This window comes from Triticum aestivum, chromosome 2A (genome assembly GCF_018294505.1).
Source record: "Triticum aestivum cultivar Chinese Spring chromosome 2A, IWGSC CS RefSeq v2.1, whole genome shotgun sequence".
Taxonomy (NCBI): Eukaryota; Viridiplantae; Streptophyta; class Magnoliopsida; order Poales; family Poaceae; genus Triticum; species Triticum aestivum.
The window spans coordinates 598,117,743-598,131,961 of record NC_057797.1 but is presented as its reverse complement, the minus strand read 5'-3'; the positions used below and the strand labels follow the sequence as shown (position 1 = coordinate 598,131,961).

The 14,219-nt window shown below is 44.2% G+C and overlaps 1 protein-coding gene across 5 annotated transcripts; it reads left to right on the top strand.

Moving 5' to 3' along the window:
* Positions 1 to 10,226: 10,226 nt before the first annotated feature.
* Positions 10,227 to 12,796, top strand: LOC123189659 (uncharacterized). 5 transcript variants are annotated; one of them, XR_006495927.1, is made up of 4 exons: positions 10,227 to 10,711; positions 11,196 to 12,151; positions 12,442 to 12,568; positions 12,648 to 12,796. XR_006495927.1 is itself a non-coding variant. In XM_044602123.1 (3 exons), exons 1-3 carry the CDS (start codon positions 10,574 to 10,576, stop codon positions 12,331 to 12,333), a joined length of 342 nt encoding a protein of 113 aa, XP_044458058.1. In that variant the 5' UTR covers positions 10,228 to 10,573; the 3' UTR covers positions 12,334 to 12,796. The 5 variants fall into 5 exon arrangements, 1 of the variants encoding a protein (XP_044458058.1); XR_006495926.1 differs by having other exon boundaries at positions 12,442 to 12,796; XR_006495925.1 differs by having other exon boundaries at positions 10,228 to 10,711; positions 12,293 to 12,796.
* The last annotated feature ends 1,423 nt before the right edge of the window (positions 12,797 to 14,219 follow it).

Sequence of the window (14,219 nt, the reverse complement as noted above, 5' to 3'; positions counted from 1 at the left end):
AGTGGGAGTTAATCTTCCAGATAAGATAGTGATTGACATAATTCTCTAGTCACTATCACCAAGTTACTAGAACTTCGTGATGAACTATAATATGCAAGGGATAACGGAAACGATTCCCAAGCTCTTCGTGATACGGAAATCGACGAAGGTAGAAATCAAGAAAATCATCAAGTGTTGATGGTTGACAAGACCACTAGTTTCAAGAAAAGGGCAAATGGAAGAAGGGAAACTTCAAGAAGAATGGCAAGCAAGTTGCTGCTCAATTGAAGAAGCCCAAATCTAGACCTAAGCCTGAGACTAAGTGCTTCTACTTCAAAAGGGACTGGTCACTGGAAGCAGAACTGCCCCAAGTATTTGGCGGATAAGAAGGATGGCAAAGTGAACAAAGATATATTTGATATACATGTTATTGATGTGTACTTTACTAGTGTTTATAGCAACCCCTTAGTATTTGATACTAGTTCAGTTGCTAAGATTATTAACTCAAAACGGGAGTTGCAAAATGAACCGAGACTAGTTAAGGGTGAAGTGACAATGTGTGTTGGAAGTGGTTCCAAAATTGATATGATCATCATCGCACACTCCCTATACTTTCGGGATTAGTGTTGAACCTAAAATAAATGTTATTTTGTGTTTGTGTTAAGCATGAATATGATTGGATCATGTTTATTGCAATACGATTATGTCAGGACCCCGATTCTAAGTCACACCGATCTAGCCTATAACACCTCATATCACTTTGCGGCCTCACGCACGGTATTCCCACGGGTGTCGCCTTACCATGGCCCGGGACTGTTTGCGCCTTTTGGCTCACGTATATGATAGTGTCGCTAGCATCCATATGACAGATAACATGGGCCGACATGACTAGTCATGAACCCAAAGTGGCACTAACTTACGGGAACAGGCATACATGAATCAACATCGAGCATGTCGGTCAGCAGCGTGTGAATCCGGGCTGTAGCACTGGGCTAACAGGACTCCGGGAACCCGGTCTGTAGCAGGCTAGGCAGGACTCCGGATGTCACCGCGTGACATTTCCCCGAAGGGACAGACACATGAACGAAGTGAATCACATGTCGGCCAGTCAAGTGTTCCCGAGCAGTAGTGCTGGGCTAGCAGGACTCCGGTGGACCGGGCTGTAGCGGACTACTATGGCTCATGGAAGCACAAGACTACATTTCCCCGTAAGAGAGGCTACCAAGGATAAACAACTAGGTTGTCGGAAACCACCCATACCAAGCATTTCAATCATACACACAATATGCTCGATATGTGTAAATACAACATGGCATCACAACATAACTCTACGACTCAAGTATTTATTCATTAGGCTCCGAAGAGCCAGATAAAACAAACATGGGTCTCATGACCCAACATTTAGAGCATACAAGTCAAAGCACAAGCGGAAGCTTAATATGTCCGAGTACAGACTTCTACAAAGAAAAAGGTTGAGAAGCCTGACTATCTACCAGATCCTGCCGAGGGCACAAGATCGTAGCTGAGGTAACAAGCTAAACGTCGAAGTCCACGCGGGACTACTAGCGAGACTGACGTCTCTCTGCGAAACATAAATTAAGCAAATGTGAGTACAAATGTACTCAGCAAGACTTACATCAGAACTAACTACATATGCATCATTATCAACAAAAGGGATGGTGGGGTTTAACTGCAACAAGCCAACTTTTGACTCAGTGGCTAACCTGAACTACGACTGCAAGTAACTCTTTTAAGGTGGCGCACACGAGTCCACATATTCACCATATATGGATCCGCTCCCGTCTCCCTGCGAGAACGCCATCCATAGCACTCACACTTATCTTGCGCATTTTAGAGTATCCACTTTCACTTGTCTATGAACTATATAAGCAACCAAGTAGTCTCTGTGATGGCCGTCTAACCGAGTCGATCGATGTGTCGACCTACGACATCCAGCTCGCTGATGTCTACTACGCAACTTTATTCTTGTAGACACGTGTTGGGCCTCCAAGCGCAGCGTTTTGTAGGACAGTAGCAATTTTCCCTCAAGTGGATGACCTAAGGTTTATCAATCTGTGGGAGGTGTAGGATGAAGGTGGTCTCACTCAAATGACCCAACAACCAAATACAAGAAATCTCTTGTGTCCCCAACACATCTAATACAATGGCAAATTGTATAGGTGCACTAGTTCGGCAAAGAGATGATGATAAAAGTGTAATATGGATGGTAGAAACATATTTTTATAATCTGAATAAATAAAAACAGCAAGGTAGCAAATAGTAAACAGGCACAAAAATGGTATTGCAATGCTTGAAAATGAGGCCTAGGGTCCGTACTTTCGCTAGTGCAATCTCTCAGCGGTGCTAATATAATTGGATCATATAACCACCCCTCAAAGTGCAATGAAGAATCACTCCAAAGTTCCTATCTAGCGGTGAACATAAGAAATCGTTTGTAGGGTACGAAACCACCTCGAAGCTATTCTTTCCGATCGATCTATCTAAGAGTTCGTACTAAAATAACACCAAATAATTTCATATTCATAATACTCAATCCAACACAAAGAACCTCAAAGAGTGCCCCAAGATTTCTACCAGAGAATCAAAGACAAGAACATGCATCAACCCCTATGCGTAGATTACCCTAATGTCACCTCGGGAATCCGCGAGTTGAGTTCCAAAACACATATCAAGTGAATCAATATGATACCCCATTGTCACCACGAGTATTCATATGCAAGACATATATCAAGTGCTCTCAAATCCGTAGAAGTATTCAGTCCAATAACAACGAAATCTCAAAGGGAAAAGCTCAATTCATCACAACAAGATAGAGAGGGGAAAACTCCATATGATCCGACTATACTAACAAAGCCCGCGATACATCAAGATCATGACATCTCAAGAACACGAGAGAGTGATTAAACACATAGCTACTAGTACAAACCCTCAGCCCCGAGGGTGGACTACTCCCTCCTCATCGTGGTGGCCACCGGGATGATGAAGATGGCCACCCGTGATGATTTCCCCCTCCGGCAGGGTGCTGAAACAAGGTCTAGATTGGTTTTTGGTGGCTATAGAGGCATGCGGTAGCGGAACTTCCAATCTAGGTTAACCCTGAGGGTTTTTGGAATATTTGGGATATTATATGGTAAAGAGGGGGTGCGGGAGGCCACCGAGGTGGGCACAACCCACTTAGGTGTGCCTGGGCCCCAGGCGTGCCCTGGTGGGTTGTGCCCCCCTTGGGGCACCCCCAGGTGCTACTCTGGCCCATCGGGAGTCTTGTGGTCCATAAAAAAACCACAAAAAGTTTCGCGATGTTTGGACTCTGTTTGATATTGATTTCCTATGATGTAGAGAACAAGCAAAAAATAGCAATTGGCACCGGGAACTGGGTCAATAGGTTAGTCCCAAAAAATTACATAAAGTTGCTATAAAATGATTGTAAAACATCCAAGAATGATAATATAACTGCATGAATACTTCATAAATTATAGATACGTTGGAGACGTATCAGCATCCCCAAGCTTAATTCCTACTCGCCCTCAAGTAGGTAAATGATAAAAGAAATAATTTATGAAGTGTGAATGCTAGCAAATTGCACAAGTTTGATCAATGACAATTTCAATCACTTTTCCTAGCATCATAATAGTGATGTCGCTTGAAGCTACGTCGGTATTTCCCCAAAGAGGAAGGGATGATGCAGCACAGCGGCGGTAAGCATTTCCCTCAGATATGAAACCAAGGTTATCGAACCAGCAGGACAACCAAGCAACACAACGTAAACATCCCCTGCACATAGATGACAAATCCTCACAACCCGACGTGTTAAAGGGGTTTTCAATCCCTTTCGGGGTACGACGCCTCAAGATAGGCAAACGAACGTGAGATGAATTTGTAGTAGATTGATAGATCAAACGCCAAATAAAATAAATAAAGAAAAATTGCAGCAAGGTATCACTACAAAAAAATACACTTCCCTGATGATACGTGTTTGTCACAGTAGGTCATGTTTTCTGTCATGCATGTACATCCATGACGATTTTATGACAGAATCAAGATAGTCATACATGTGTTGTCGTAGAAGTGTTCCATGACATTAACAAAATTATCATCACGGAAGTGTCCACTTCCATGACAATAAATCGCGCGTCATAGAAGTGCTTTCATCAAGGGTGACCGACACGTGGCATCGATCGTAACGGGTCACCGTTAAGCTATCGGGTCCAGTTTTGGATCCGATAACCCGCTAACAGCCCGGACCAATGGGGATTTTCCACGTGTATGGCCGGAGGAAACACATGTTTGCTTACCGTTGGGATGGATGTCATCCACTCATTGGACATGAGGCGCCTATGATACGTCGACACGTGGCACGGCCCAACAGAGGCCCATTCTGGTGAAAAGGCCAGCCCAGCTAAAGGTCCACCATGTTTTTTCAGACACTAGTGGGCTGGCCCGTTAACAGCCTGCCATGTTTTGGGCCAAATTGAGTCCCATAGCAGATCAGGCCCGTTCACAGCCTACCGTGTTTTGGGCCAAATTACGGCCCATATCGGATCAGGCCCGTTAATAGGCCATTGTTCTTTTGGTCCCGTTCTAAGACAGGTTTGTATTTCAGCCTGTTAAATGCCCGTTAACCAGTTCGGCCCGATAATAGTTTCGGCCTGTTAGCGGCCCGTGATGCATCTGGGACGTTGTCGGCCCGGTTTAACTTTAGGCCCTTTAACGACCCATGCAGAAACTGGGCTATTTCTTGTCCGAAGTAACTTTAGGCCTCTTAACGGCCCGTAGTCTTCGTGGATAAATTTCAGCCCAACAGGCCTATTGGCCTGTTAATGGCCCGTGGAACAGTTGGGCCTAATTATAGGCCGCGTTGAATCCGGCCTGCTTACAGCCCATCTGATAATGGCCCATGACACTTTTGGGCCTATGGCCCGCGTGGATACCAGTCTGCTTAAAGCCCATAATTTTATTGGGCCAAACAGGCCCAAGATATATTTTGGCCTGTTAACTGCTCGTCCTATTTGGGCCAAACATGGGCCTTAGGCAGTTTCGACCTGTATTGGCCCATGAATTTTTCGGTCCAACGTTGGCCCAATCTAGGTTTTAGCCTGTTAAAAGCCCATGGTATTCTCTGGCCCAGCTGGCTAGAACTTTACTCGGCCTGTTAAAGGCGGGAAACTACTATAGGTTTAGACCTGCTAATGGCCCAAGATGATTATAGGCCCACGTTTTGGCCCATATGAGTAACGGGCCAGCCTGAAGACCGACAACACTGAGATACACTGAACCTTCCAGCCTAAACTATAGCATATCGACCAAAGAATAAACCTAGACTATACAATAAAGAAATTATGACATATTACATCCACTAGGAATCAAAGTTCGCTACCGGTGATAATAAAGCGCAACATGACGGCGGATTACATACATTGGGCATCAAAGGTCGCCACCAGTGCATATAAACGCGCCGACAAAAGAATATACAAAACTGTGAGCACTTCAGGAGGCACTAGGCTTGGCCAAGACGGGCCCCACAAGTAGCCGAACAAGCTGATGAGACCTCAGTTGTGTCAACAATAGATGCTCCATCCCTAGTTGTATGGCACCATAGTGCACAAGGCAGTCCTCTGACATCTTATGTGCATCTTTGACTTCAAGTCGGAGCTGAGCTGAAGCAAGCACTGGTGCGCGTCGGTCCTAAACAAACAGTTTAAAACCCCTTTCCGCGACGGTATCTGGAACCGTCGCCAAGTGAGTGTGGGCGATAGGGGGGACCTTCCCACATGACCCAGAAACCGTCGGGGATATGCCCTCCTAGCACACACGTTCGGCAAAATGAGGTCGTGTGCGACCGACGAGCACTCAAATACAGAAATACGTACATTAGAGCTAAAAAATACAATTATACATCGAAATTGTTTCCGGTCACAAGTACATCCCACATAGTCAGTCCCCGCTAAACATTTCCGTTCGTATGCACATCCCACACAATCGCTCCAAGGAAAACGTTTCCGTTCATAGGTACATCACACACAATTTTTCCCGTTAAATCGTTTGCGTTATTGAATGTAGCACACACGGTCCTTAGAAGAAACTTTGTGGCAAAGGCTATCCATGACACACAGTTTTTATGTGGTAAACATTTGCGCAAGGTGGCCTAACGCAAACAGTTTTGAAGAGAAAGTCGTGTGTGATTGTTCATTGATCCAACACGGTTTATTCCTAGAAACTGTGTGCGTTGCCTGAGGTTATCGCCCATGGTATTTTTTCAACAATCGTTTAAATATTAAAACCCAATTAGCAGGCTAATTCGCCATTAGTAGGCTAATTTCCCTATTATTAATAATCCATTTATTAATCTAATTGACATTCATATTAAGCACACAATATATTTCATTTCCATATTAAGGAAGCAGAATTTCATAATTGAAATACATCAGAGTACAACATGATATAGCTTCAGCACTCAGCTACCCCATTACACAACTGCACCAGCAGCAAGTTCCACATGCAACATGTAGAACCTTTCGAAATTAGCATCATAGACGGTATATAGACAGATGCATCTCATCTGGAAAACTGCTGAAGCGGAAGGCGAATATTGAGCCTTCATTCATGTTGAAGGTCTTTGCAACTTTAGGCCAGTGCCTGTGGTTGATTGACTGTCCGTCCTTCGACCTCTTCAGGAACACTTCAATATTGAACCGTGGGTGTTGTATGAAAACCTTCCTCGCCTCCTGACCATAGAGGTGGTTTGAGAGGTAATCATCAGTGAACTGCTTTGGAAAGGCCTGAAAACAAGGATGTGCATAAATATCTTCTCTATATTGGAAATGGGGCAAAGGAATAAAAAGGCAAGGTATAATAGTTTTGCATGCTATCATGGAGCGGCATCAACATGCCGTGGTATAAATTTTGTTCCATTTGGGGCAGGTTTGGGTATATGCTTCTCACAACAAGCATGATGGTTTTCGGTAGGGAACGTCCCACCTTTATGGACGAAACAATATCCATTGCCTCTTACTGCTTTCATTTTTTCCTCGTGTCAACATAGAACAACAGGAGTGTTGTGTGATTTTTGTAATTTTTCGGGGTTTGTTTGGACATTTTTATGCATTAACTGAGTTTTGAATGCAGTTATGTGCATAATTCAAATTTGAACTACATGCACATGCTCCAGTGCACATAAATTGGTTGAAAAATCAAATATGTGTCCTTGGGTGCATGCTTAGGTCCCATGCAAGAAATGAGAATAAATTTCAAACACCGGGGCACCATTGATTGTCGTCAAAACATTGAGATGCATGGTTTTTAAATTCTAGTAAATCCAAAACTTGTCTGAAATTCATGAAACTTGGCATGCTATCATGGAGCAGCATCAACATGTCGTGGTACAAATTTTGTCCCATTTGGGGCGGGTTTGGGTATATGCTTCTCATAAATCGGAGCTTCTCACAACAAGCATGATGTTTTTCGGTAGGGAACGTCCCACCTTTGTGGACGAAACAATATCCATTGCCTCTTATTGCTTTGAAATGTTTTTCTCATGTCAACATAGAACAACAGGAGTGTTGTGTGATTTTTTGTGATTTTTCGGGGTTCGTTTGGACATTTTTATGCATTAACTAGGTTTTCAATGCATTTTATGTGCATACTTCAAATTTGAACTACATGCACATGCTCCAGTGCATATAAATTGGTTGAAAAATCAAATCTGTGTCCTTGGGTGCATGCTTAGGTCCCATGCAAGAAATGGGAATGAATTTCAAACACCGGGGCACTGTTGATTGCCGGCAAAACATTGATATGCATGGTTTTTAAATTCTAGTAAATCCAAAACTCGTTCGAAATTCATGAAACTTGGCATGCTATCATGGAGCAGCATCAACATGTTGTGGTACAAATTTTGTCCCATTTGGGGCAGGTTTGGGTATATGCTTCTCACAAACCGGAGCTCCTCACAGTAAGCATGATGGTTTTCGGTAGGGAATGTCCCACCTCTGTGGATGAAACAATATCCATTGCCTCCTACTGCTTTCAATCTTTTTCTCGTGTCAACTTTGAACAACAGGAGTGTTGTGTGAATTTTTGTGATTTTTCGGAGTTCGTTTGGACATTTTTATGCATTAACTGAGTTTTCAATGCATTTATGTTCATAATTCAAATTTGAACTACAAGCACATGCTCCACTACATATAAATTGGTTGAAAAATCAAATATGTGTCCTTGGGTGCATGCTTAGGTCCCATGCAAGAAATGGGGCACCGTTGATTGCCGGCAAAACATTGAGATGCATGGTTTTTAAATTCTAGTAAATCCAAAACTCGTATGAAATTCATGAAACTTGGCATGCTATCATGGAGCGGCATCAACATGCTGTGGTACAAATTTTGTCCCATTTAGGGCAGGTTTGGGTATATGCTTCTCACAAACCCATGCTTCTCACAACAAGCATGATGGTTTTTAGTAGGGAACGTCCCATCTTTGTGGACGAAATGATATCCATTGCCTCTTATTGCTTTCAATTTTTTTCTCGTGTCAACATAGAACAACAGGAGTGTTGTGTGATTTTTTGTGATTTTTTGGGGTTCGTTTGGACATTTTTATGCATTAACTGAGTTTTCAATGCATTTTATGTGCATAATTCAAATTTGAACTACATGCACATGCTCCAGTGCATATAAATTGGTTGAAAAATCAAATCTGTGTCCTTGGGTGCATGCTTAGGTCCCATGCAAAAAATGGGAATGAATTTCAAACATTGGGGCACCATTGATTGCCGACAAAACATTGAGATGCCTGATTTTTAAATTCTAGTAAATTCAAAACTCGTCTGAAATTCATGAAACTTGACATGCTATCATGGAGCGTCATCAACATGCCGTGGTGCAAATTTTGTCCCATATGGGGCAGGTTTGGGTATATGCTTCTCACAAACCGGAGCTTCTCACAACAAGCATGATGATTTTCGTTAGGGAACGTCCCATCTTTGTGGACGAAACGATATCCATTACCTCTTATTGCTTTTAATTTTTTTTCTCGTGTCAACATAGAACAACAGGAGTGTTGTGTGATTGTTTGTGATTTTTCGGGGTTCATTTGGACATTTTTATGCATTAACTAAGTTTTCAATGCATTTATGTTCATAATTCAAATTTGAACTACATGCACATGCTCCGGTGCATATAAATTGGTTGAAAAATCAAATATGTGTCCTTGGGTGCATGCCTAGGTCTTTTGCAAAAAATGGGAATGAATTTCAAACACCAGGTCACCGTTGATTGCCGGCAAAACGTTGAGATGCCTGGTTTTTAAATTCTAGTAAATCGAAAATTCTGTTAACCATTAACTTGACGCCACATGTCTTGGTTTTAATGGATGTAAGAGGTGCCGTGCAGACAGCTACTTGACCTTGACTGAACGGGAGGCGTGCGAGCGCCGTCCGGTGCGCAGGCTGACCGAGAGGCGTGCAAGCTGTCCTTGAGTGCGCAGGCCCACCGGGAGCATGCGAGCTGTACGCTGCGCAGGCTCACTCGGAAGCGAGCCCTTTGACTTCCATGGCCGCCCGCCTTGCTCGCATCCTCTCCATTAATGGCGCCCAAGCCGCAGTTTAATTCGCTTTTTAAATATAAAACACTCATGCAAACGTTTTAGGTAGAACACCCGTATGCAAACCGACAGCTTCCCCAGGAAGCCAAGAGAAAATGTGCCGAGCAGGATTTCTGCAGCTCTTGATCGCAAACGTTTTCGATAAAACACTCGTATGCAAAGTGAGAGCAGCACAGAATTTGTGCATCCCTTCAACGCAAATGATTGTTTGGATGACCCGTATGGAACCACGTACAAAAAATTTGGTAAGATTTGTCAATCCTTGTAACATTGCGATTTGTCAAAATATGAAGCTAAAAATCACTAGTAGTATCTAATTTTTGCAACTAAAATTCAGTAATTAAGCATATATTTCATTCATAGATTAAGCAGTCGTTCTTAATTTATACAAACAGTTCAACTCGACAGCTGAACCGACCAAACTTTTCCTAATTGTTGCCAACCACGTACTGAAATAGCTAGTTCAACTATATATCTTTACCTACTAATAAACGAGTGATTGCTTCTGGGCGTACGTCGTGCCTTTTTGCAAAAAAGTCCCCCTGTTTTTGAGAAATCAACCTGCAGTCCTATCTTAAGTGTGAAAATCGTTTCGTTCAGAAAATTTACAAATAAGACCCTATGGTTTAAGGGATTTAACCCGCGGTCCTTGGTGAGTGAATGAAAAAAAGGTTTCTGGGATGCAGATCGTGCGGCGGCGCTCCCGATCGCCGATCTGATCGGGAGCAGGACGACGGCGGCAGTGCTCCGGGAGGCGAGGAACGGTGAGGAAGTGGCGAAGGTCGGGATCCATACCGGCGGTTTGTAGTGGAGGCCGGCGGCGGTGGAGCTCCATGGCCGGTGGCGTTCCTGATCCCCGATCCAATCGGGAGCAGGACAACGACGGCAGAGCTCCGGGAGGCGGGGAACGACGGGGAAGTGGCGGAGGTCGGGATCCATCCCGGCGGTTCGTAGTGGAGGACAGTGGCTGCGGCGCTCCATGGCCGTGGCGACTCGGTCTTCTAGGGTGAAGATACGAAGGAAGGAGATGAGGTGGGATGCAGAGAAGAGAAGGGAGAATAGGGACTGCGCGGCTACCAGCTGCAGGTCCGGCGGCGGCTCTGGTCATCGGATCCAGGTTTGTGTCCGGAATCCTCTCCTCCCCGCAAATAGAGTATGCCATGTTGTTGCTAATTGCTAGAGATGTCCATCATAAGCTCAGGCCGTGGCCAACAACAACCTCCTGGTCCTGTGAGAACTCAGTCGCATGGTCGCATGGGCGTGTCTCCCCTGATTAATTTTGTATGGTAGATCTTTCCGTGACGTGTGGGCAGCACCCATGAGTGTTGGAGTACATGTTCAATATAGATAACAACTTCTTTGGTGACTTCCTCATCTAATGGTTAGATACAATTTTAGCAACAATGAATAGACGCATGATAGGTTTGTTATCTGCTTCTGAATGTTCATAATGTGTAAAACGATTCAACTTGAGTATGATTTTGCTTAAGAAGTTGGATCTGCAAAGTCTTGAGAACATGGACTATATATTCGAACACTTCAGGCCAGCTCTTGATTGATACCAATGTGTTGCTGGCCTCCCTATTTTTCCCGTCATGCAGCCGCTCCCCGTCTCCCTGCGTCGTCCCAAGATGGTCCGGCTGGGCGCCGCCCTGACGGCCGAGCGTGTGCTATCCACGGAACGCGGCTCCTCCACCCAGGCCATCCTCCACAACGCCAGCGAGGACACTACTTTGTCCAAACGATCATCACGACCACGCGCAGGTACACACACATGTGCTCCCCTGGTTTATTTTGATGCCTTTTTGCGACATGTCTGTTATGTTTCAGAATCTTTTTGAAACTGAAATTTGAAAAGAGCATGAGTTTTGATAGGATTGTATATATCCTTCAGTTGCTTACTGTAACCTGTACCTTCTGGTAGATTGACATAGATAGAATCATACTGATTTCCTGTAATTTCGTCATCACAAAGATGTTCTATTTGTTTGGTCTACTGTATTGTGATGACCATCAGAAACCATCTATATATGTTATTTGTACTGTTAAATTTAGTTCTAGCAACCACGAGGAAGTAATGTGTTATACGCCTAACACATGATTAAGAATTAACATGCTTGAAGATCTGGTTCACCTCAAACCACTTTTCCAAATATCAACTGGCTGCTGTTTTTGGAAATTTTGATCAGCACTCCAGAAAAATGTATGATGTACCTTTTTAACTTTGGAGTATGAGTTTGCAAACTCCAGAATTGGAGTATTCGTATGCAAACTCCAGAAAGTTTCTCTGGTCCTGATACACATCATGAAGTAGGTAACTGGTGTGGTACTTATATTCAGATTTGACAGGAATAGAAACTGAACCTATTAAATAGTTATGATAGGCTAGATGGGTTATAACTCTTCATAAATTCATTTCCGAATTATTGTTTGAACAACGCTGGGTTGGAGCCCCGGTGGTGCTAACATCTGCTGCTGGACGGCGACCAATGGGACAAGTCCCTAGGTAAGACGAAAACAAGTGTTGCATCAGCACATTTGATGCACAACAGCCATCGTAAGTTCCTCTCCCTTCTCTAATTAGTATTGATATTTCATTGTTATTAGAGCAGAGCAGCCACCAAAAGTTCCTCTTTTGATGCATCATTGAAAACATCTCTCTCTCTCTCTCTCTCTAATTGATTCACACATTTATCAGTTCACGCGGCGCACGGTGTGTCCATTTCATTTGGATTTTGAAACACAATGAATGGAAAAGTAGAGGCTGGGCGGACTACAAAATGGGCAGCAGAGTGGTTGTTGAACTTTATCTGTCCTCCATTAATCCTTTGCTGTGTGTACATATAGAAGTGCTGAAGACTGTTGGGTGACTGATTCGACGCAAAGTTCAATGGCTCCTTCTGTGCTATCTGGAGCTGGATTGGTCATCACACAGTCGATGCAGAGTTCGAAGCACCGCGTAGTATGAGCAGAGGTACTGTACCGTGGTTTCTGATTGTTTATCTGAACTACAATTGGACTATGTACAGCTAATAGCGGCGGCTCTGTTTCAGATTGCTGGTAGTTCTGAAAGTACAGTGAACCAAGGTGTAGGTTCAGAACTTGAGATCGGTTTGACCTCGGGTGTTTATTCTGTGTCTGATCATGTACGCATGTCATAAAATTAAGATCTGGGGTTACCTCATGTGTTTGTTGACTGTAAGTGTTTTGCATGTGACGGCCCATGTCGTTTGTCCAATTCTGATCCGCTATGGTGGAGGCCGACGGCATAATGTTGCCTTGCAGTCAGACGTGGGCCACGTGCCTTGCATAAAAATCTGAATACCTGTTATTATATACCTGGGTGTACATGTTGTGCTTTGGGAATCTCAAGGGAGCATAGAGGAAAGATATCGAGGGCATCTGTGCTCTAGCACATAATACCACTTTCAGCTTTGTATTTCAGGGACGTAGACAGTGCACTTTCTATAAGTGGTGGTATATTTGTAATGGATGTGTATGGTGACAGATCGTCTAAATGCAAACTTCGTTTCCAAAAGTAGTTCACTGTGAGTAAAGTTGTAGTATTGCTTAATAATTGCGTGAATTTGACCTTCACATTTGATCTTGAAAACATAAGCCAGCTCATATAGCGGTCGTAGCAACATTGTACCTATGTTTGTATCTTCAATTGTGCTGGCCTATATTTGTAGTACCGGCCAATTATGATTGGAAGGGGATTTCCGTTATCTGGGAACAAATGCATGGATCAGCAAAAACAAATAACTAAAAAAGCATTAGATGATATGGGAATTTGGATTTAGCTTCGGGCTGTGCACATGGGAATTTGGATTTAGCTGGTTTATCCGCACGGCTCGCAAGTCAAACAATATTTCATTGGAAAAAATAACAATGCATACATTTTAAAGATGGTCTGCTTGGAAGAACTTCATGTTAGGGATATCTGACAATACTTATTGTTTTTGAAAATAACATAGTGATGGGATAAGAATTGTTTGAGTGTGATGAATTTTGATCCCGTTGCAACGCACGGGCCATTTTCCTAGTACTAGCTAATTTTAAGTACGTTGTACAGTTCCACCACATTTATAGTCAGATGAACTAAACAAAATAGCCCCTAAATACTACTACTACTGCGGAGGGGCTTTGTACTACTTCCGGCTGCCTCTCCTCTGTCGAGCGCGCTCAGTAAGAGGCAGAGGAGGAGGAGCCTACCGACGAGCTGGGCAACCGCAATGCGGTGCGTGCCGCTAATGCAGCTTCAGCGACGCTCGCCTTGAACGCCCACTGCTGCTCCAGACGACCCCTCTCAAAGCGGTGGTTCTCCTCGTAGATCTCCTAATTCCTCGCCTCTGAGGCGGCGTGTGTCGCTGCCACTGCGGCGGTAAGGCTCTTTGCGTGCTCGACGAGGCGCTCCTCCTCCTCCTCCCGCAGGAACTCGGTGTAGCGCGCAAGGTCGCTGTCGCACGTGCGGGCATCCACCTCTGCCTCCCACCTTTAGGCGGCAGTGGCGGAGCGGGTGATGACCCCGACGGTCGACAGTGGGCTGGCGGCCACGACGGCCGACGACGGGGTGGCGACCACGACCACCACCTCCCGCCTTCGGGCCGCGGTGGCGGAGCGGG